The following is a 25,138-nucleotide window of genomic DNA, read 5'->3' as shown; positions in this document are numbered from 1 at the left end:
ATCTTAATAATTTATCTCTCAATTGAAATGGTGGGTACTGAAATGATTTTGACGAAAAAGAAAGAGAAAAAGAAATGTCTCAAGTCTTAGATTGAGAGGCTACAGTATATTGTCTCCCAGAAATCTTTCACATAGCAACACAGCATTTAAAAATCCTTTAAATAACAATCAACAGGTTAAATTCTTATGTATTAAATACTTTTCAACATTGCCTTTTTCTTTTTATTAGTATTTTAAGTTTGGCTTACAAAGTCCCAGCAGTATTTTGCTCGTCAGTGTCTTCTCCTTTGCATGTTCGCTGCCCAAGATATTATTGCACTGATAATTGAGAGTCAACACTCTCAAATACACTATTGGTGTAGAGTTAGATTTTTGCTATAACCAGAGGCTGAGGGGAGAACCCCCAGGCATGCCCCTCGTTAGAGGGGCTTCGTTTGAGAGCCCAGTAGAGGTCCAGTAAGGATTGGGGCTCAGACCTCAGACTCCAGGCTGGATACCCTGCCCCAGGGCTTTGGCACATAGGGACTGTTGGATCTGCGGGCCACCAACACCTGCCTCCGTTCTCTGTTCCCAGAGCCTGGGTCTTCCCTCTTTCCTGTGCCATCATAGTTCCCAAACATATTGTTGTGGTACACCACCTGCCTGTCACCCATACGAGGCAGCATCCCAGCGTTATCCGGGCAGTGGCTTGTACAGGGAAACAAGTGGCACACGTCCTTGGAGCTGTCGTAGAACTGGGAGGGTCTCTGAGCAAGCGGCCCAACGTACACCGGTAAGTCTGTGTACGAGTTCAGGTAGGTGGAGTAGTGTCTGTGCACCACCGTAGAGGAGGAACGACGCAGTGCAGCGGCGTTCTGCAGGATGGCTTCCCTGTAAGAGGGCAGCCGGGTGGACTCAGAGTACTTGAGCTTCTGCTTGTAGGGGTAGGAGCCCATGTGGGCCGGGTCCAAGTATGCGGGCTCAGCGGCCAAGGGGTAGCAGGACAGATTGTGTCCCAGACTGCCGTAGAGCTTGTTGGGCTTTGGGTTGGCCACCACCACCCGAGGAAACAGGTCAGGCATGTCCATGCGGCCGGAGGATTTGGATGTGGAGGGCTTTGTTTCATCAACCTGATGGATCCTGTCATTGCCCCACGTGGCTTTAAGGAATGAAGCGCGACGGTTGAGTTTGTCCTTCCCCAGGAGCGGTACGTCGTCCATTTCAGGCTCCAGATAGGACTTCATGCAGGAGTTGCAGCTCGCGCTGGCGCCTGAGTAGTGTCCCGGAGTGCATGACATGGCAGCAGCAACGGGTGCGTGGTTGTTCAGGAGGTGGTTGGCCCTCAACTCAGCAAGGCAGGATCGAGGTTCATCGTAGTCGCCCCTCACTCTTGGGTCTGCAGCGTCATACACATAGCTATGAGAGCGCCTTCTTCTTATGCAGTCGGGTGGGTAGCTAAACTTCCTCCTCAGTGGCCCTTTGTGCTCCACGTAGATGTCGGGCACCTGGAACTCCCTGTAAGGAACAAACGGGGACATTGGGTGCCGGGGCGGGTTCTCCACATACAGCCTGCTGCTGTGGTGGGGGTTCGAAGTGGCGGCTGGAACGGGGTCCCGCATGGCGATGTGAGGACTGCTGAGGCTGGAGATGGGCAGAGTCCTCTCTAAGACGTGCTGGCTGTTGCGGGTGGGCAGCGTGTAGCGGAGCAGGGTGGGTCGTGTCACCACGCGGGGCTTCTCCAGGAGGGGCTGGGTGGTGGCGTCCCCATAATGAATCGGGAAGGTGGGTGTGAGGGCCCTCTGAGGGTACGGCGAGTGGTTGTCCGAGATGCTGGAGATGTAGGGCAGACGGCCATGAGTCATGTCTGTGGTCGTCACTCTGGGTGGCAGGCCAACCCGCACATTGTCGACCCCCCGCCTGCTCCAGTTCTCTATTGTCTTGGTAGCATTGTCTAGAGAGTTCTCCACTCTGGCAGAGGACACCATGTCCTTGGCCGTCTTCAGCATCTTTAGCATATTGGCCTGTGTGTAGTTGGTAGTGACATCCGGACTTGGCATGCTGTCGCTGTGGTCAGTATGCTCTACGCCATTAAAGCAGCTGTAGATGCCCTGCAGAGAGAGAAAAAGGTGAAATTATGATCTGAACCCAAAACAGGTTTTTTCTTTTTTTTTGGTCCTGTCATGTTTTTATCTCTGTGGCCATGATTTTTACTGTAATATATAAATCCTGCACCTCTATGGAAACAGAACAACCATGGCTAGAAGCAGAAATAACTCGTAAATAAAATGTATTTTGTGCAGTACTACACAGTTACAATGCCATAAATCATGAAAAAGAAAACAAGGCAAGTTACATTTCTTTGAGTAGTAATTGGAAAACACTGGATTCTACATATCCAACATGACTCCCAGTGTTCCCAAGTGTTATCAGTTTTGGGGGAAACAATGTAAAGAGTTCAATGTATATAGCATGAACAGAGGCTCTACATGCTATGTTTATTCAACTATTTACATTTTTACAACCTCCACTTACAGCCTCTCCTATCCTCTCTGCTCTGTGTTCAGCAGCCTGAAGTTCAGTCGAAGTTTTACATAATTTTTGTCACGTGACTGTTGGTCTCAGACAAATCAATCATAGCTTCCTAGTTGTGCTGAGGAGTGCAGCACAACTAGAAAGCGAAGCTTTCGTGGCATATTTTGTGTTTGAGGACCGTTGGAATGATGAAAATCAAAAATGAAACATTTTTTAAGCTTCTGGCTACAAAATCCTCTATAATTTTGGCCATTGTTTAAAGCAAACATGCTTTTCAATCCCGCCGGCGTGTTTTGGGGATCCCAGGGTTTAGCCTCAACAGAAACCAGAATGAACCAACAAGCTACCGAACTCCCAAAGGCTTTCAATCGTGTTTGAAAAAATTCTATTAACTTACTGAGCCAATGAGATAAAACAATTATATGGAAACATGTCATTGCAGAAAGCGATTCATTGTTGATTCTGGTCGTTTTATGTTGTTGTTGAAATGTTGTTTGCACACAGCTCAGACAAATACATGAATGAGTTGCTGATCATGCACCTGCCATGTATTAGTTTCTCCTTTTGATTTTCCTACCAGCTTTATTTTACTTTCAAATTGTGTATCTGTTTGGAATACTCTCACCTCTGTCAACACACAGATGAAGGTTTCTTTAATGGGGCAATTTAAATTCAATATCTCCCTTGGATCACGGCCGTCACAATATTTCAGTATCCATGAAGTCCTTTTATTGCTTTCAACTCATTTGATTTTATTATCTGTTTTTATTGTTGCTGCCCTTGACCTATGGCTGGCTGTGTACTCATTTGACTTGCTGCATTGCCCAATATTTCTTGACCTATGTCTTGAAGGATACCTCAAAAGGATGCAGCAAGGATTTACAACCTTGTAGTAAGGACGTCTTATATACGTTACATTCTCTGCAACTTCTGTGTGCAAAACATGTCAGTGGATGCTATAAAATGAGACCTTAACCTTGTACTGTACTGATATTACATAACTTCTACAACTACAGCTTTTTTAAAATGGAAAATACGCCAAGCGTTTACAAAATGACACAAGTTGTACTGCCCGTGTTGCAGCTGCAACACGTCCGCAGCATTTCGTGTTTACGAGTTACTTACTCTACTGATGGCTAGAAGGAAGTTTAGTCGCTCTGCTTTGCGGACTGAATGTCGTAGTTTCCAGTAGAGCAGATGTTCCCAAGCGAAAACCAGCAGGCTCAGGCCCATGGCTACAAGCAGCATGTAGAAGACCCCCGCCATGTTGTCGATGTCCAGCTTGCTGCTCATCACCTCTTTCTTCTCATTGCGGCAGATGCCTGTGAGCCAGACGGTCTGCAGCTTCTGTGTGTCACCTGTGAGTTGGGAGGATACACACTTATTTGAAAAACACTAGCATTATTTGGGGACTTGAGAGAGTAATGAAACAGCCTCGGGCCTCTCTTGAAATTAATTTGCATGGGATAATGAAATATTCTCATATAACCAGCATCCCAGCAAGGTTGTACAGTTCTTGTGCTTGTGATTTAGTGATTCTAAAACCAATCCTGACTTTTTTAAAGTAGACATTACTTGTTCTACTAGAAGAACGAAAGAAGGTAATGGCTGCTACAAATTAAAAAAAACATGGTTTAAGGCAATGGTTCCCATCTTAGTACCCCTTAAAACAGTCACTCTTTGCCACTATATTGGCCATGTACTCTCACATGGTCTAGCAGTCAAGATTCCTGGTTCCCGGGAACGCCCTCGGTATGGGATCTGGCTTTTAAGGGGGGCTTCAGTAGGTATAGTAGTGTGTCCTTAAATTACAAGTTGGCGATTTGATCCCCAGCTTCTTCTGTCCGCATGTCCAAGAGTCCTTGAGTCAGAAATTTGACGATTAAATAAATATCTTTTTTTTGCAGCGGTTGTGACCATTTCAAGAGAGAGGTGAAACTAATTAATTCAATCTAAAAACACAACAGCTTTGTAAAGCAGCAGTTTTGGACCTAATTTCAGCCCTATTATGTTTTCTACTAACATTATTGGAAAAATGGTTTCAACGAACCCATCAATCACCAACCATATTTCATATGCCTGATCTTGCAATACTATCCAATCATACAGAATACAGTGTTATTAAACTCTAAAATGGTTTTGTTAGGTATTAACGGCACTTGGTTTAAGTTTAGTTAAGTGTGGTTTAAGGAAAAGCTCATGATCTCTGTTTAATACAGAAAAAGTCTGCCTTGATCCTTGTCTCTGATTTCAAAATCCTGCACTTCATTCCCTGTTTTATGTTCTATTTGACTCTAAATGGACCATCATTTACTAAATGAACATCATGCTGTATTGAAGAAGACTTGAAACTAGAGATTGAGACCATAAACTCATGTTTACAATGTTTACTGAGGGAATAAATCAAGAGAGAAGTAGAGTCATTTTCTCATAGACTTCTATACAACCAGAGGAGTCGCCCCCTGATGGACAGTAGAGAGAATGCAGGTTATGACACTTGGGCTTCATCTTCCAGACCTGACGGTTGCCGCCTGCGTGTTACACAGGACAAAGCCTCTGATGCTGTGCTTAGTTATTTAATCACTAGATGTCCCAGGTGATATTAGGAATAGTAAATATTTTAGGTTTTTTTGTGTGTATTCCAGCCGGTGTCACATTCTTTGTTGCTCAAAAATAAACTAGGTTTCAGTCTAAATAACATGATTATGCAGCTGATAGTCTCTTTGAGAAGTAATACTATGGCAGCATTGTGTCTATTGCCTCTCAGTTTTATTATTATTCAGGGTGCTGCAGTATTCCTCTTACCATCTATTACATATTTCTACAAAAAGTCACCAGGCTTTTCGCCAAAGGTGATTAAATAACTAGGAGCTGTGGTCAGTAGAATAAGTGTCACATTTTAAATCACCTCTTGAAACTTGGTCTTTATGACATGCATTTATGACTTGTCTCTCATTTGAAAGAGTCGTTACTATAATAATATTATATACCCTATAATCATCCCCATTTCCCCCTTGCTGCTTTCTTGTTTTTGTATGTGTATGGAAGCCTTTATTGTATCATCACAGTACATTATGGACAGTTTTTTCTTCTCTTTTTATCCATTTATTCAAGTCCATGGACAAAGTACAAATCCAGTTACTATAGCATTTAGGCATGTTAATAATTTACCTTTTAACCGTTAACCCATGATAAGTATTTTGACTGACTAATGATATCGGTTATAAACAGTTATAAATAAATAAACAAAGCTGAGCAAAACTTAAAGAAGAAAAGCGCTGGTCCACCTAAAAGGCCCCGATAGATGTGGTACCTACGACATGTAGTAGATGTTTACATTTTTGGTCAGAAAAAGATATTCAAAAGAAGCATTCCCTAACATCATTACTGGCAATATATATAAAGATTTTTACCATCAGCCAGGAACTGTAGCAGGGCCAGGTCGATGTGTCGTTTCCAGCGTGAATCCTTCTGCAGGGCGATGCCATAACCAGTGGTGGCAAATACTTTCCCGCTGCCAATGGTCACCAGCTTGCAGCCCTCGTCTTTGCCAGCCATGTAATTCAGCACAGCAGCATCGTAGATAAAGGCATCCAGTTTCCTAGCAGGATAAAGGAAATGAGTTTTTACTCAAACAGCCATTATATTACTGTTTGGCTCCGCTTCGGCTCTCAAAATATATTTTGTACGAGCCTTGGCTGACACCTACCCTGTTTTGAGGCTGTTAAGGGCATCCTCCACTCCCTTCTGGTTGTATTTGACCATGTGGGAGTGCATCTCAGGGTAGTTACTCCTTATGTTGCGCTCTGTGCTGCCATTTGGGACCGTACCAAAGCGGAACGGAGGGTACTGCTCCTGTGGCTTTTGAAACTGTCGGGAGAGGTAGAGAAATGATTGATAATGACAAAAAATGATCCGTGATATTGATTTATTACATATTCAGTTTGTCCCATTGCCAAGATGATTGTTTCATTACAGTGCTCTTTTCTGTCATAAGGACGCGATAAAAACAAGCTCTGAGATGTTAATACAATGACATTCACCACTTTTTTGTGATTTCTGCCTCAACTCCCAAGTGCTTTGTGCTACTTATCCTGCTGGCCTCTTGCTCTATTAATTTACACATCTACCTCTATAATTCAAAGACCAAACACTTAGACACTGTGTCCAAATATCCTTTTCTGCAGTAAGAAATTAACATTTCATCCTTTTGCTTTGGGAGTAGCAAATGCATTTAATTAGCAGTGAGGACAGAGAGTGAGACAGGGTGGAAATGCAATCGACAAAACTGCTCTTTTTAATTAACCTTATGCAAATATGTTCTCAATACATTAGCAGAGGGACATTTTGAGCTAAAGTTTTTGTATGAGAAAAAGGGACAAAATCATATCTGGACAATGGACTTGTAAATTAGGCAAACCTCTCCTGTATTCTGGTATCAAGCCTTGAGCAATCTCTCAAGGTCAAGTTTATATTTGTGTGATCTGAATGGCAATTGATATGTTTTAATCGATACTGATTATATTATCGCCTTAGCGGCTCAATTCTTTTAGCGATTCCCTTATGGTCTTCTGATAAATGTTGGGTTTAAAAAGATTACATGCAGGCGAGGCTCCAGACTTGCTGTACTAAAGTCAGTGTAAATCATCAAATATCTGCATAAAAGCACAGAATTAAATTAGTTAGGAAATAAATAATTATTTTTTTTATTTGAATAGTTGCTTTGATTAAAAATAATCTTGGGATTAGTAGTTTTGATTTTGTATTATAAACGGCTAAGCGCTAGTGTGAGAAAGGGCTTTCCTCAACCTAATTAATTCTTAGTTGACTATCACTCACACATTTTTGTCGACTAATCGATAGTTGATTTAATCAACAGATTTATATAAAGTAAATTCCACACAAAGAACCATACAAAAGCGCTAATTTTAACTTTTAATCATCTAAAAAAAAATCTTCAACGGCTACGATCAAAATGACAGATTAGTCTGTGTTAGTAAATTTAGTAATAATTACTACTTTTTAATATCTATCTTATATTGCTGTGAAAATATCCCCTTCAAACAACTGTAGATATTCAAGTTTCTCGCTAGCTTTCTGTTTAGCTGTAAGCACTGTAATATAGCTAAGCAGGACTGTGCTGCCCACCGAATGCTAACAGCTAACGTTACCTGGTTCGCCTTCTTAAGACTTCAACTCAGATATGTTGTTCACATTGTGGCATTATTGGGGAAAGTTTGTGTTTCCCCACAGGTTCATAGCGCCGCACTTTGAGCATTTTTTTCCGTTCTCAAACAAAAAAACATCGATAAGATGAACCAGCTCTCAACTGGAACCGACTCTTGTTTCCCATCCCAAAGTATAAAGGTATAGGAATGCTTCAACATCGTTAACGCTCGATTCAAGCAACTAAAACTACTTAGTTGGAATAAGGGACAGAAATCAGTGTTGATTGATGGTAGAAAACAGGATTCAAACCATCGTCTGTGGTGTCAAAGTCCCTTTGTACAACCAACAGCGTGCTATAACCTCTGCCCTTGCATTGCTGCAACAACACTTTGACCTTAACGTCTTAGAGGGAACAATACTCATTTGCAAGACCACAAACACTTTAAACAAGGTAATCCATCTTGCCTATATATGAAGCTACCTTGCTATATTGCTACACAGGACAGAGATGTAATATGACGTCTGATTGAAAGAGGTTGGACCGATGTCAGAGACAACATGATGTGTTACCCCATCACAAGGACTTATAAGCGAAGTGTCCATTCTGTAGGGATGAGGTAATCATCTTCCCTTAACACGGCGCAGTGTCCTTAGAGCCGCTCTGCTCGTCTTCATCACTCCCTCTCCTCTGATACAAGGTCACTCTCCGCGGCTTCATCTTGTACCTCATTTACATTTACTTAACCTGAAGGGGTTCTGCACAGCTGGACAAACAGCAGTTCAACCCAGCATTCCCTCCATGCCCCCGTGCAGAATGCTGTTCAATAATCTATGGAGTCGCTGTCAAAACGACTCTGGTTTCTTTTCTCTGCGTGGCGGAGTTAATGTATTATGACATGAGAATTGTAAACGACTTTGCCAGAATCCTAATGAGCAGTGGACAGCTTGGGCTTTTCCTCAAATGCCTCTTTAATCCCTTCAGTTGCCTGCGAGCAAAGATTCTAGAAACCATTTCTTGTGCTGGTGGGTTTGACATGGATTTCCTTGTCAATACTACTATAAAACACATCCTCAGGCCAGACAAATATGCATAAGATAATACCAAAATGTATAATCTGCGTCTCCCCGAGAAAATCCACTTATGTATTACATTACAACTCTGTCGCGGGATGTAATTCAATTTCACCACTTACTCCGTGATAACTCTTTTTGTGTTTTGTGGGTAAAAGTCACAGCCATAACATTGACACTTCTGTACATTTGCATTTCATAGCTCTACCTCACGCTGTTTACACACTAGAAATAGATCACTTTGTGGTTTTCCTAAGCTGTACATCAAACACAACACACACACAAAGGACTATCAATGACAGAGCTCGGCACCTTTTTGTCACTCAGTCCGGAGACGGTGTCGATGTATTGCTCCTGGATCATGAAGGCTGCCAGGTTGGCTGTGTAGGAGGCCAGGAAGATGACGGCGAAGAAAGCCCAGACCAGGACCATGATCTTACTGGTGGTGCCCTTTGGGTTCTCGATGGGGACCGAGTTGTTGAAGACGATTCCCCACAGCAGCCACACAGACTTCCCAATGGTGAAGGTGGGACCACCAGGTTCTAGAGCAGGAATCAGCATCAATCAATACATGGTTGACAACGTTATAAGAAATACAGTCATCACTGTACAATAGCTTTCTTACCTAAAAGGCAAAATAGTGGTTGGCAAATATGTCTTTTCCACAAAAAAGTGACAAAAAGAGTTTGATGTATTGCCTCCTTGGAAAACTTAAGAGTTTAAGGGAAAATCAACAGGAACTGATTCTCGGTTCCTATCCCTAAAGATAAATTATCTTTGACTACATTGAGGTGACTTTCTGAGAACCAGTGCTGTGTGTTGTTGTTTCCACAAATCAAGCTGTTAAAATTTTGACAAAAGCTAGATTGAGATTTTTTCCCAGCGCTTGTCAGGTACGCAGGTGTTATTGGTGTAGTATTTCAATTCAAATGGGAAACTGTCAGTGTTGCCATTACGATGAAGCGATCTTACATTCTTAACCTGAAATAAAATGTCAAATGTCAGCAGACTGACTTATAGAAGACAATAACACACAACAGAAGGAAAGCAGCTGTCTTGTTTAGATGTCTGAAAGATGAACCAGTTACATGTGTTAACTTAGATGTAAACCTATTTATGTTGTTCCTGCCGTGAGTGCTATAAATGTTGGTATATTGTATGCAAAACACCCTTAAATACATAAAACCAAAGACGAGTAGCAGCGGCATGAGGGTAGTCCCTCTGGCCTTCATCCATTACAAGATATTTTATGGAACACACAGCTCGCAAATGAAACTGCAGCATCTCAATTTTCCAGGCATCGATCCAATATGTGGCCGCTGTAAATAGGCTTTGATTTCACATGTTCTCTAAATCCACTCGATACCTGACTACTCCAGTGCTTGTCATCTCTGTATATGGAAGTTCAGAGATGAAAATATTAAATAAATTAATTTAAGCAAAATTAAAAATTAAAAATAGATAGGAATAGATAATAAAAATAAAAAAAAAAAAATTAATTAAATAAAGTTCAATAAATAAAAATAAAAATAAATAAAAAAAGTTCGATAAATAAAAATATGCTGTTTATTTTAATGATATTCTTTTCATTTTAATGTTTGAAAATGCATCTTATCTGCTGTTTCAAAATTAAGACTGCCCTGCCATAATGAATCAATTTAATGTTAAAAAGACATTGAATTTGTATTTTGAAACATGTTAAGTGGTTACTAAAACTGAAAAATAAATGAAAACATACAGTATATTATCTTACATCTCTTCCAGTGCGTCGTTCTCTATAATTTATGAAAGCTTAGGTTTAGACTTAAATTTAGAGCTCACTGTACTTTCACATAGACTCCTATCTAAACAAAAATCCTCTCTGATCTCATTAACTACCATCTAAAGTGTTCTTTTGCCACAGAATGGTCAATGTATTGACTTGTCTTTTAAGAGACTGTTGCTGTTTTTTAGCAAAACCCTAAAGGACAGATTCTGCCTTCTACAGTTTATAGACACCAAATCCCCGTGTACAATGACAATACAGCATCAGATTCTTTATATGTACATGCACTTAAAAAACAACAAACATCGCCTTTCAAGCAGCCATACTGTGATCTTCAAGCCTTGTTGTCGTGGCTCTGAAGAGAGGATCAGCAGATGGACGACAGAGGGAGGCGAGACTCACCTTTGGCGCTGACCAGGCTACGGTTGTACCCAACCGGACTGCAGTATTCAAAGACGAAGACCGTGATGGCCACGACAGTCAGACACATGACGAACATCATTACCCAGACCGCCGGACTGTATGGTTCTACAGGGGACAGAGGACAAAGGACACAGTGAAGCGAAAGGACGAGCACAGTTCGACACTCAAACTTCATCTGCTGCTGGTGATACAGAGAACTGGACAAACTGAAACAAATACTAATAATTCTACTACTATTATATATTTATGTCATATCAGAATTTAAGGAAGCTATATATAAATCTAGTAAAATATGATACTATATAAAGAATACAAAAAAATTAAATTGAAATAAAAAAACACAAAAAATAAATAAATAATTAAAATAATTAAAAAAAGAAATTACCCAGATTAAACATTTCCAAAATATATAAGCATAATTTGTTTTGATTTAATTCATTTCAATTTCAAACAGTACAAGTTTAAAGAGTAACCAGAGGTGACAGGAATGAGGTGAAGGAACTGCTGCTATTTTGATCACAGCCTACGTCACGTCTCCACATCCATACGTCTTCATTACTTCAGGGCAGCACAGAAGAGTCTCTCACCTAAAAAGGCAGATGGTGAGACAGTCCCGTTGCTCCTGGCCACCATCACGCTGATCCCCGTCTCCACAAACGGCACCGAGAAGTCGATAATCTCAGAGCGCTCTTCGTTTATGGTCAGCGAGCCGATGGCCATGTCCGCCCGCTTGTAGAACACCTGAGGGACGTCAATAGAGATATATATTGTAGATGTCATGAACACTCGAATGCAGAGTTTGTCCCACGTCGTCATAAATCTGACACTGTGTAGTAGCGTCCAACGTAATGCTGGACAGTGGACGTCCAGCATTATGTGCTGACCTTTGAGATAAATCTCATCCATCAGCCAACACACTCGGCCTCCGTCCCTGAGGATGATCTACTGTCTGGTTCTTCAAGCGGCCACTCGGCAGCCAGCTGGACGCGACTCAAAAGCCTTTATCTAATGTTATCCAGCCTTTTGTCCACCAATACATTGTGTAATCTCATCCATCACTAATGCATTATAAGGTATTGCTGCATATAGCATAATGCCTATTGCATAAGGCGTCTAATGACAAATATTACAATGGTATTACTCTGACCAAACCTCTACAGTTCAAAAGCCCCTGTGACAGTTTCTCCAGCCTTTTTCTGCCATAACATACCTGTTTACTTTGTTTTAAAAATATAATAAATAATACATAACAAAAATAATTAACAACAAATAAATAATTAAGTAAGTAAATACATAGATAAATAGATAAATAATTAGATAATAGATGAATAGATAAATAGTGAAATTAATAAATTAATAGAAAAATAAGGCATCTAATGACAAATATTACAAGCATGAAGTGGAATTAATCAAAGCAGGCTAAGGTCCCCGGGGCTCTGACCAAACCTTTACAGTTCTAAAACCCCTCTGACTGCTTCTTTGGCCTTTTTCTGCCATAACATACCAGTGCTTATTATACTGATGGAGAGCCTGTAGATTTACAGTCCAGACACTCCACCTCATTCAAGCCATTAGCTCTTCTACGGAGAGGCGATGCCTCATTGAGCATGATGGCCTTCCTGTTTTTGAAAAAGGGGGAAAAATACAGGCCAGCTAATGTTGTATCCTCAAACTCCTCAAGAGGACAGGGGACTCCGGCTACAGAGCTTATTCACAAGGTCACCTACTCCTCTTTTCTTTTCCCTCATCCACCGCAATGACTTTGGTACCAATTCACTCTTGACTTAATAATGGAATTGTCTTAAGAATAAAGCCTTGTCTGAGGCTTTCACTCTGATTTCACTTTTATCTTATCTGTGTGTTGGCACACACTATGTTTTGCTAATAATCAAAGAAAATGATACAGCTTTTCATGATTGCTTTTTAAGCTTAATACCACAATTCGGTCAATCAGTGGGGTTTACTTGGGTAACATAAACAAGTAATAAACAAATATAATCAATCAAAGCTTAGATAAAGATTTGTTTTGCTTTTTTAATTTAAAGGGTTTTTGATTGCATTGATAATAACACGATTAAGACATGATGAAAGATCAAAATCATTAAAGTTGTAAACAGCAGCATCAAAATGGCTTTCATCTTCTTTTTCCCTAAGAAGGTTTTTATGATCTCTCTGTTTTGCTCCTGAATATTTAGCCTTTTGTGAGGGTGATATGTTGCTACTTTAAACTGGCCAATCAACGATTAACAAGCTTATTTGGACTTTGACCCATTCTAGAGATAAAAAGTCACCATTCTTCTTTACAATGTACCTTGGTAGTGCTGAGGTTTCTATTTTCATATTGTTCAATCTTGTTTTCTCGAGATCCGACATCCAGGGGCGAGTTACTTCACTGACAAACTGGTTTGTTTTTAGTATTTTAATTTAATTCGCTCCACCAGAAACATCTCTCAATGCTCAACAGAGCTAAGATTCTAGAGATCTTTTATTTTTTTACAGCATTTTAGTTTTGATTGTTAATATTGCCTTGATATCGATAGTGGAAAATGTGCAGAAGACAGATGGCAAACCAGATACCATGTTAGTGGACAAGAGCAGTTTGATAAAATTTGTTGAGGAAGACAGAGAATACCGTTAACAGTAGCAGGCATTAACGTCCAAAGTTGTTGTTTTTTTAGTTTTTGCTGTTTTGCAGCAAAGGAATTTACAACTGGAGGTAACATAGCTTCCTCATACAAGAAAAATGGTGTTTGGCTGCATTGTATAGATACAAGAATTACTAGAATTATTACAACAAAAGTAGACTTTTATTTAGTATATATTTTATTCTATCACAATAGCAACATAGTGTCATGCATTTTTGTTTTGTCATCCTGCCATTCCGTAGGACTGTTTGTTTGTTTTTTCCCGTGCCATCCTGTATGTATCTTCGGAAATAAGTCATCATACAATGTTCTTTCCATGACATTTTTTAAAGATTTACTTTACGTTAAATATTACCATTGATGTCACTGTGGAGTAAAGTGTCCCTCTAAAACTAGTTACTGGTAACGTTGCTTCTTACCTCTCCAATCATCCCGTTCCAAATGCCTCGGACCAGCTTGCCGTGCTTTCCGTTGGTGACCAGGTAGAGGTCGTAGGAGAACTTTATGGTGCGGGACAACTTCTTCAGGATGTCTATGCAGAAGCCTTTACAGCACAGTTTGGTGTACGGCTCGGTGTGCCCCACAATGCTAAAAGGCAAAGAGAAACAGAAACAGAGAATGTGATGGTTCCGGTGATCGCTAACAACAACATAAATTCTTTAGGTAAAACTTAATCTTCAAGGTTTCTCGTGGAGGTCAGTGTTTTTCCTGCTCTGTCTCTGTGAGAACTTGTTTCTTTACATTATTGGTTTCTGCTCATCTAGTGTGCTCAGTTCTCATTGTTATAAATGATGCTATTAAAGTCTCATTTTACATTATCAATTGAAGGGAAATCACCAATTATTATATCCAATACGTTGTTTGTATTATATGGAAATACCAGTTAAATCAAAGCTCATTTTTAAAATGGATAAAACCGCGTAATGTGAAATATTGAGCAGTATTTAGATATGTAGGGTCGATATCTGCAGAAAAGAGAAATTATAACCTTCAACAGTCCATTACAGTCGAGTAAAGACACCGCTATTTTACAAAACATGCATCTTCAGGTTATCAGAAATACCTATATAATATAATGTAATGCAATGCAGCATAATTCTGGTTTAAAGTCTTTTCTTCATATTTTTGGAAACCATTTTAAATTATATTCATAACTAATCAAAATTGTATATTGATGATTTGGTTAGACCAACCGTTTAATCAGATAATTTAAACCACTTTATTTGGGTGCACTTTAATGATTGTGCTGAAACAATACCTCAGTTTTGGTCATATACAAAAAAACTTTTTCTGATAGCTTCCAATATTGAGAAATATTGGAAGCTATCAAACCACATAAACCAACGATCTCAAATAGTGAAATATGTTCAAACACAAGGGGGTTTCTATTTTTCTGGTACCAGCACATATACATGACTATAAAAGACAGGAGAGACTGAGAAATAAACGTAAGGCATGATAGTGGAGCTGAAGGTGGTGAAGAGAGGAGCAGCTATTACGTCAGGTAATAGAGGGGGGTGTTGGGGGGACAGTTGGAGCTGCTCCACAGGCTGGCGCGTAATGTCACGGCCCCGACAGATGGACGGACAGCTGGGCGAACCAAAACAAATCCAACATGAATTAATCACGAGCAAACAAAGGCAGACAAGATTGAAACTCATTGCTGGATTGTTTGGAATGAATAATGGCTACATGGCCAAAGGCTCACGTTTCAAAATGTTACCTGAAGGACAGTTACCACTTTGATATGTCATTGCTAGATTAAAGGCTTAAACATGTAGTTCAGCCATTTAATGTTTAAATTATGACTTTCCGTTTTTATCCAGTGGACTTTTATATAAAATTTGGTTGGAGCAATGCGTCTTGAGGGATGCAGCGATGCTTCACAGTAGTGGTTTTTATTTTATATGTAACTTGGTGTGTCTGGTAAAAACAAACACTCTTAGGCAGAAATTTTGTAATTAATATTAATACCAGTGCAATTCGACATTTCCTGAAACCAAATACGATACCTTGGTTAAAAAAACCATGTACTTCAACATACACTCCTTGGAGATGATGGAGACCACATTACCCATAAACCCACCATAAACCCAACAGGCTTACTCACTTTACTGATGTGAATAAATGCTCATTAGGCCTTCCAACTATAACTGCCCTACTTACAGAAGCTTCTTCCTAATTTCATGCCATGCAGCAGCCCCCTAGATTATCATATCCAAAATAGTACTGCAGCTCAAACTCTCACCTGTTATAGTAGTTATTGTATCTGCGGCTGCGTATCTCTTATTGCTTTTAAAATGCTACAGATCTTTTTAAGTATGTCACTTTAAACTCACTAACACTTGTTTTCCCTCACATTTCCCTCTCTTCCAAACACCAGACAGTTTGACCCAGACTTGGATGTGTTGTGGTGTACTACAGTTTTAATGAGGACATGCGTCTGTGTAATAACCTACCACATGCCAAGCTGCCTAAGTAACCCCAAAAAAAAGAGACACAGCATGCCGGCTCGCATACAGTACTCATCTTTAGACGGAGCACGCAGCAAAAGCTAAACAGACAGTTTCAAGATCAGCATACCAAGTGAAAGAGGCTGACGTAACGGCTGAAATCAATTCCCCTTACTTATCAGCAGGATTACCAGGAACGTGGGGATGTAAATGTCCTTCAGTTTCACAGTAATAAGATGACGCAAGTGATGTGAATCAGGAAGAGAGCACAGTCCTGTGAAACATCCTGTATTAAGCTCTAAATTTGAGAAAAAGTTATCTTTTATGTTGTATGGTTATTGAGGATTTTCAACTTTTTTCTTTATAACGCAGTTTCCACACTGGGGTCATCAGCGGGGCGCCCTCCTTGCTTGGTGTTTCATTGATAAACCCAAGACACCTCCAGAGGGCTCAAAATTGACACTTTGCATTCCCCCCTCAACCTCCAGTTCGGAAGAGTTAAGCCAATGAGAAAGTGTCTTAAACTAACATTCTGCCTACTGGAAGTCCATCAGCGAGTGACTCCTCTGGTTGCAAACAGACTGTATATAAGATGTGGACTTGAAGTTACCATGACGTCACCTATTGGTTTGTGGAGTGCCGCTCTGAAGACTCCAGTTCGGCGTTTTGGCCGTCCACATCATGGATTACGGCCGCTGCCATTTTGGGCTTTTTTGCAACCAGTGAAAGGGAAGTGATCATATTTGGACTGAGGAGGAGTGACGTAGAGACGCTGTATAGGGCTCTGGTAGAGACCTGTCAATCACTTTTCAGCCCCGCCCTAAAGCATTCCCTGCTTTATGGTCTAGTTGACTCTAAATGGAGCATCATTTACTAAATGAATATCATGCTGTATTGAAGAAGACTTGAAACTAGAGATTGAGACCATAAACTCATGTTTACAATGTTTACTGAGGGAATAAATCAAGAGAGAAGTAGAGTCATTTTCTCATAGACTTCTATACAACCAGAGGAGTCGCCCCCTGATGGACAGTAGAGAGAATGCAAGTTTATGACTGTTACCCTTTGGCTGCACTCTCCAGAACCAGACGTTGCAAAAAGAAGTCTGATTGTATGGAAGTCTATGTATGATTGTATGGTTGCACGTCACTTGCAAAAAGCCAGTATGGCGGTGGGCAAAAACGGCAAAATCAAGGCCTCCAAAAACCAATGAGTCCCTACGACTACATCGACTTCTCATATACAGTCTATGGTTGTTATCCTTTCTTTTCAGCCAGAGCCAGTTGCTGCTTCGCTCTGTCGATGACTTGATGGCCTGTCCTCAGACTCCCTCCCCTTTCAGCAGTCTGGTGGTTGACAGTAGTCAACCACCAGACTGTCACAGTACTTCAGCTTTTTTGTACTTTTCTCCCATGTCAGTTTTATGATGAACAGGGCCTTTTGTGAGGCGGGCCATTGTTAAGCCAAACAGACGCCGTCTTTTAAGTCTCTTCTAAAAACATACTTTGAACAGAAAAAGTTTTTATAATTGGTTTATATATTTATTGTTGAGATGACTCCTTCTGGGTTTGCCTCTTATGGTGCAGTTAAATCCCGCCATCCGAATTGAAAGATTTTATTCGTACCCTGATTTTGCAAATTAAATGAAATTTGAGGCATTCAATTCAGAGATTTTGATTGCATGTGATGATTGGTTTTAAGGAAAGTCTACATTGATATCAGAAATCTAGGTGATGATTTTAGTTTTTTATGTTCTTTGTGTGACAAGATATGCATTTCTGCACTGGTGGCAGGTTTTGTCCATATGTTTCTACTTTGTGAGCAATTACTTAATCTGAAAAATTTGAATTGTCTTTTTTCGTGATGAAATCAATCATTAGTAGGAATGACAGTTTCAGTCAATCTTTCTTTTGATAGCCCTACACCCATTAACTGGTAACGAACTGGTTTATTTTTTAAGAAAAATGGCGAAATAACGTGAAATACAAGAGGTGTTTTCCTTTTACTGTCGCGTGCCGTGGACTGAATGGGCTTTGGCTCCGATCTTGAACCTCTATATACATTCAATTTGAAATAATATGATTTTTTTGTGAAATTTGTGACTTTTATTGACGCAGGTGATCAGGTCTTGCAGTCCTCGTAGTTGCTACACCTACCAAAAATCAATGCACCCTAATTTGTGGATATTTGATGAAATGAAGTCGTATGCAATCCACATAATCGTTAACCAGGAAACATTAAGTCCGCAAAAACTCACTCATTAGTAATTTAACTTTGGTTCTTAAGTAACGCCCCTTCCATAGTTAGTTTTAACCCAAACCACTACATCTCCTTAACCTCACTAATTATTAAACGACCTTTTCATAAACCTTACTCAGTAGTTTTGTTGCCTACACTTAACTAAGTTGTTCCTGTGAAGGCGGAGTTTGTTTTGAAAAGACTGTATTCTTGTAATGAGCGGAAATTGACCCATTGCTTGACGTTCTTAGGAAAACGAACGAAAAAGAGGAACGACTGTTTCGTAAGACATCATACGAGCCATATGAAGATCGTGGCACACATGTTAAACACACATATCAAACTAAAAAATAGACCTTAAATTACTTTATAGACAGACAAATTGGTCAAAAATGCTCTTGTGGTCAACCTGTAATGGAAAATTATATTAGTGTATGTTGGAAGTATATAGTGTAAAGGTTTTGAATGAAATGTACTATGATGTGAAGATTTTACTCTAAAGGTTTTGAATGAAATGTACTATAATGTGTACTCTAAAGGTCGAGAACCTCGTCTCTCTGTATGTTAAGTTACACTGTGTGGAGATGTTACCCCCCCCTTATGTCCCTTCACCTCTTTGTCATTCATGCCCCCACCTTTTGGCCCTCTCACACCTTTGACCTTCCTCCCTACCTGAGACTCATATCCACCTTTTGATCTTCTTCCTCTCCTTTGTTTTACTTCCTTTTCTTTGATCACCCCTTTTGTTCTTCATACCCCCTCCAGTACATAGTACTAGTACAAATTGGGTATTAGTATAGTAAATTGTATTGGAAATTTCCACCACAAACCCAATAATGGTTAACCGTTGACATCCTAACCATTCGTTGTAGTTAAACATTTCATGGTGAGGCACAGCTGTGTGAGAGGAATGTATTTCTAAAACTTTAAAATTGTCAGAGTGGCTGCCTCTCCTTCATCTTGGAAGGATGATTTTAGATAAACTTGATGATCCATTTCTTCAGTTTTTATTCATCCACAGAGAGGTTATGGTCCAACATTAAACGTTTTTTTGCTTTCAGAGGAACCAAAACAGACAGACCTCTATAGCGCATAAGGTGGGCAGTGTGAGGAGATGCGGCAGCGAACTAGTGAGCCATGGGTGCGATGCAGAGAGCACTAATGACACGTCACCCCTTAACCTCCCCCAGACCTTCAGTCTAATGGAGTCTGAGCCCACACATCAGGACCTGGAGGCAATGAGACGAACAGGCGAGGTGGCGAGGCGGCGAGTGGGGCGATGCCGAGCCACAACAAACTGCAACAAATGAACACTTTAGAGGAAAACAAAGCTGCCACAGCAGACCTCGAGTAAACACGGCGGTCCCAACATCCCCAGTCTCACCAGATGCCAAGGTTCAAGGCTCGGCTTTACGTCGGCTGCCAGTTGCATTTAAATGGCTCTTTGGGAATTGTTGCAAACGTATGAGTAATGTTATTTATCAAAGTGTGGACGTTTTTAGAGAAGTGTTTGGAAGCTGCTTTATGAATGGGTTACATCCCTTCTCGAGGAAAATACAAAGCTCTCACTGAGACGCTCTGGAAGTATTGACCTCTTAAAGAAGTAATGAAGCTGCACCAGGTTACATTTTTCATGTAAATAAACTCAATGGCTGCAAAGTGCCACTCCATTCCAGCTGTGATGCTGCAGAAAATAGAAACCTATCCCAACTGCCGGGACCAGAAGAGGTCACAAAATGTATTAGTAGGGTTGGTAAATGATTAGAAGAAAAGCAACATTTCCAATACACAAAATTATTAAATAGATAATTTATTCTTGATTAAAACATCACTGTGTTAAAGTACTATAGTACTACTGCATTGACCTTCAAAAGTTTGAAAAGTACAGTTAAAGTCTGCTGGCCTTTTGACACCACCCAGCATCACAGTGCAAGCAGGATGTTTAGTCTAGTTGTAGTTCCTCTCTTTTTTAAAAAGTATATTTGGGCATTCATTCGATAGCAGACAGTTGTGACGTGACAGGAAATGAGGGGAGAGTGAGGAGGAATGGCAGGCAACAAAGGTCGATAGCTGGAATTGAACTCTGGATTTTGCAACCACGTTATGACCAACCAATTGGTCACCAACACGCCCCTACGTGTAGTTTCTGTTGGTCTTTCCACTGGAGCAGATATCAGTTGTATGCCTTGCTCAATGGCATCTCAGTTGTGGTATTTTTTTTCTATTACTTCTAGTCTCAAGTTCGTGAGATAAGCTGCTTCTTTTTTGTAAAGTTTTGCTTCTTTAGGGCTCATAAAACTATTGAAATGAAACAATATGAGAGGAAACATCTCTTTTTAGTCAAAATGCTCCGCTTATGAACGTTGACATGCATTGGTAGATTATAAAATAACAACTAGCGCTCTGGACATAGATGCCTTAAAGGCCTCTGCATTGTCTTTACCAGTCTGCACAGAGGTAAAGTTTTATGATTTCTTTTATGAGATTAGTAGGGGCCATATTGGATGGTGTTAATGCTGAACTTCAACTCAATGAAAACCCAAACACCCTACTTAAAACCTCACACTTCACTCACAGTCTCCGACCAAGACCCCTTGGGTAATCATTTCATGTCCAGGGCTCACTGGTAGCCAACTGAAAGGTTTGGGAACAGCTTTACTTATCAGCAGTGAGTAGTAAATTATCTGTCCAAAGTGTGACTAACCAGTGGGCTGGTACACCGAGGAATACTACACCATCTGTACAGAGTATATGCAGTATCCTCACTTAACACATTTCAAAGTCACTACAGTTCTCAAACATTAGCATCGCTGTGTGAAGTTGTTTGGTGTAGCTTTCTGGTGTGTTTTTCTTGGTCTTTTTTCTCTGAGGCTCTGGGGAGCTCATCTACCCCTTCACTCAGTCTCAGCTTTAATTAAATCAACTTATGATCTAGCTCCCATTAAACACAGTTAATGTATGATGACATTATCTTCCCAGGTCAATACCACCCTTCACCGGGGCATTACCTCTGAATAAATCTCAGAGTCTGTCCTCAGTAATAAAGCAGTGAGGAGCTTGATCATTTTCTGATGCCGCTTGAGAACACGTATGACCCAAAGGGAAAAGCTTGTGTTAACTGCTTTGGGGCTCTGTTGGCTGTTTGTCAGGCCTCTCTGAGGACAAATGAGGGAACTACACAGATGGTATGCCAGGCTGGCTGAATGCAGGGGATTGAAGGGGGCAGAGGGATTGAAATGGAACCACTGACCGATGAATCCCTATTTAGAAAGTACCGATGTGGGTCTGATCTGTGGCCATGTTGAAGAGCTGTGGGGGTCATAAATAAAGGTGACCCAGCAGCAAGTTAGGAAACACATGTTGAGATGTTTTGGTAAAAAATGTTCTTTCCAGGTTCCAGTACCTGAACTTTGTGTCGGCCTATACAGAACACAGAATGTATATTAATGCTTTAAATGGTAAATGGACTTGCATTTATGTAGTGCCTTTCCGGTCCTCTGACTTGCCTATGAGGAACCTAAACTAATTCACATTCACTCACATTCATACACGAATAGCACTGCCTTCGTTGGCACCTTGGGGTTCAGTATCTTGCCCAAGGACACTCCAGCATGTGGACTGGATCGAGCTGCCGATCTTCCGATTGGAAGACAACCTGCTCTCTCACGTTAGTGGAAATTTCCAGTGTAAAATACTGCCAAATTGTTTAAATTTTGCTATTTCTGGCTAACATTACACTCTGCGCTAGCGCAAGTTATGTCGTTTCATATTTGTCTGCCAGAAAGCACTAACACTTGCATTTTTCAAAGAATCTTTCAATCAAATTAACATCGGTAAAAAAAAGTAACCAAAATCTATCAGTTGTTTTGGTCAATAATCCCAGAAAATGTACTGGTTCCAACTTCTTAAATGTAAGGATCTGATGCTTTGTTGTATTTTTATATAATTGTAAATTGCATATTATTTGGTTTTGGACTTTTAGGTGCACAAAATAATCAATTTGAAGAGGTCACTATGGGGTCTGGGTGATTTTGATGGGCTTTTTCACAATTTTCTACCATTTAACAGACTAAAGAATCAATTAAACCTAAGCTCAATCAATATTGTAATAATTAATGAAAGTAATCTATAGATGCTCACTATGACCAGAGATCTATCTTCAGTATAACTGTTTGAAGCATGGTGAAGCATCTACCTTTTCACCCTTTATTGCAACGTTCATTGGTCAGTGTTTCTCCTTCAGCTGATCAAAATGCCGATTACCTAACTGAACCTCTTATTGACTTTATCTCCTTCTGCCTTTGATTTGTTTTTCAGCAGCACCATAAAAATGTGCAATAGTCCGAACAGGGGAGTAATGCATTTTCTATACCAGCAGGACGATTCGGTCAGCATGAGCCATAAAGCACTAGAGTCCTCCATAACACTGAAGGGGACATGATCCTCATCTCGCGTTCCCCTCATCTCGTTAACGCAATTGTCAGTAATGGATAATGGCCAGCGCCTCCCCCCCCCACTAATGAACACCAATATCAGTCTCTAGGTGTTCAGGATTGATGACATGGCCTAATCGTCCCATCTAATTGATACCCCACCATGCAACACATATATATTTCCCTGATTGGGTCACAGGGTGATCTTGGGGATATTACACTCTGGCCGAGCAGCCAAATGAGTATCTCACCTCATTGAGTGATAAGAAGTCATGCTTCGGCTAATGGCAGGGGAAGAGCCTCTTAATCTCATACCTAATGGCGCTCTCCAGTTAGATACATAATCAATTAAGATGTTAACATGTGAGAGTGCATGTGGGACTGTACAGTGAAAGAAATACTGATGAAGTAAACATGGAGAGAATCTCAAAAAGGTTTTAATCCTTGAAGCCCAAGATAAAATGTCTCTTGAAAAATAATCAAAGTAACAAGGCTATAGCTGTCTTTAGGCCGACGACAGCTCGGGTTGTCCCTCCGGACGTCTCTACGTTCATACGTCTGTAAACTGTAACTTGACTTGACAGAGGCAGTAATTCTAGTTTCAGTATGTCAGCTTAACCTGATCATACTTTATGGAAATACAAAATTCTTCAGTACAATAAGGTGATTCAGCTGATTTGATAAATTGCTATTGAACAACCCTTAAGTTTAGCTGAACTGACACCAAAGTTTGAAGTGTGTATGTGCTTTTCTTGGCTGTTCTGTTAAGGAGAGACTATTCAGTCTTGTTACTTACGTCTCCGTCTTGTTGGACTGTCGTCGGCAGGGTACGGTGTTGCTGACACATGTACCGGTCGCCGGGTCCACTGCCTCCACAATGACAAAGGGCCTCTCCTCCAACGTGGCGACCGTCAGATGTCTGTAGTCCGACACCGGCTCCAGGTAGGAGCCGTACCGCGGCCACACCGGGTATCTCATTTGCATGATCCCCATCTCAAAGGTCCCCACCTGAAGGATTCGAGAGAGATGGGGGTGAATCACAGCGAGACATTGATAAATCTCTGTATCAAACTCCATATGCTTACCACACTGCGTCTCATATATCTCAGATGAAACCGAGGACACGACTGCATAACAGTGTCTATCTCAACTTCCAATCTTAATACAGTTGTCTTCGAGTCTCTAACTGTACACATTGTTATCACGTGTCCTTGTGATTTGTGCATCAAGACCTGGTGCAGCGAGGAGGATTTCAGTTTAGAGAAAATTGTTTTTTGGGTCGCTGGGGATGTAAAGAGTGCAATTTCATGTCTAGTGCAACGAAAGCAATTCCACCCTCTGCTATATTACCAGCAAGCTAATTTTAATTGGATGTTGTGGGGAAATGAGCGTTCAAGCGAGCCTAATACATAATCAAGATCTGAAATTAAACATTTATCTGAAAAAAAGCTGTGACCTGTTTAGGACCACGTTCCACTGCTTGAACCACGCAGGGAAACGAAGGAATAACGGTCCCAGAGGACCAATTGGATCCCAATTAGCTAAAACACCAACTCATCCCAGTGACTTTTGACTTTATGCTGAATCGGATGGGCCTATTTTATGATGCTTTGGTTACCACAATTCAGAAATTAATTAAAAATGTTTTACATTTGTAAGCATCCAGACAGTAATGAGAAGCAGCTACAGTCAGTTTTTAATATGTTTTCATGTTACATGGATGAACAAAAAGAGGTGATTCATCAAAAAACACTCGGCAGTTCTGATGTGGTATGATTTAACATAATGAGTATCACTTCACTGCATTTTATTTTAAACGATTTTATCACATGCTTTGCAATGGCAAGACCCTGTAACTAATTAAGGCTGAAATGATATCACTAAGATTGATTATGCACAAAAAAATACTTCCATTAACATGGGAGTAATTAACAAAAATGAATTAAATCGTCAACTATGAATAACAAAACATGTGGTTAATTATTCATTTCACTCTGGCAATAAAACAAAGCTAAATGTAAACAAGGAGTTGGTTTGTTTGTACCTATTTGTTACGGTTTCCATTCCCACCAACACATCGTTAGTTTTCTCAAGCTCTGTTCCTGTGCTAAATAGTGTGCTAAATCATTGGTGTTTTGGTGTCTGCAGCTGTTGAAAACAAGAACAGAACATGAAGGTGTCCTCTTAAAAATCTTCAATAAATTTTAAATGCAACCTTTTACGTGATTTACTCGGAGCAACCACAGAAGCATTTGGCGAAAGGTCGTCAGTGAACACGGTCAGCAGACACTACGACTTACCACCGCAGTATGGCAGCGTCGCTAGATGGCATAACACACAAAGCTGCCGTCTGATTCGTATATACAAAAATGACTTTATGTAACCTGTAGTCTCATAACTCTAAAAGGCCAAATTTTGATTATTTTGTTA

At 40.4% G+C, this 25,138-nt stretch overlaps 1 protein-coding gene across 1 annotated transcript in view; it reads right to left on the bottom strand.

The window, feature by feature from the left end:
• Nucleotides 1–470: 470 nt before the first annotated feature.
• grin2ca (glutamate receptor, ionotropic, N-methyl D-aspartate 2Ca) overlaps nt 471–25,138 on the bottom strand; it is a 48,978-nt gene continuing 24,310 nt past the window's right edge. Inside the window, exons 4-12 of the mRNA XM_054607855.1 lie at nt 23,505–23,716; nt 14,004–14,172; nt 11,527–11,680; nt 10,919–11,044; nt 9,064–9,293; nt 6,221–6,381; nt 5,925–6,112; nt 3,637–3,869; nt 471–2,087 (exon numbers count right to left, since the gene is read on the bottom strand). Of these exons, the coding sequence (XP_054463830.1) occupies nt 471–2,087; nt 3,637–3,869; nt 5,925–6,112; nt 6,221–6,381; nt 9,064–9,293; nt 10,919–11,044; nt 11,527–11,680; nt 14,004–14,172; nt 23,505–23,716 (3,090 nt within the window). The remainder of the gene's footprint in view (nt 2,088–3,636; nt 3,870–5,924; nt 6,113–6,220; nt 6,382–9,063; nt 9,294–10,918; nt 11,045–11,526; nt 11,681–14,003; nt 14,173–23,504; nt 23,717–25,138) is intronic.

Source organism: Anoplopoma fimbria, chromosome 11, assembly GCF_027596085.1.
Source record: "Anoplopoma fimbria isolate UVic2021 breed Golden Eagle Sablefish chromosome 11, Afim_UVic_2022, whole genome shotgun sequence".
NCBI lineage: Eukaryota > Metazoa > Chordata > Actinopteri > Perciformes > Anoplopomatidae > Anoplopoma > Anoplopoma fimbria.
The sequence above is the reverse complement of the archived record's forward strand: the minus strand, read 5'-3'. Positions and strand labels throughout refer to the sequence as shown.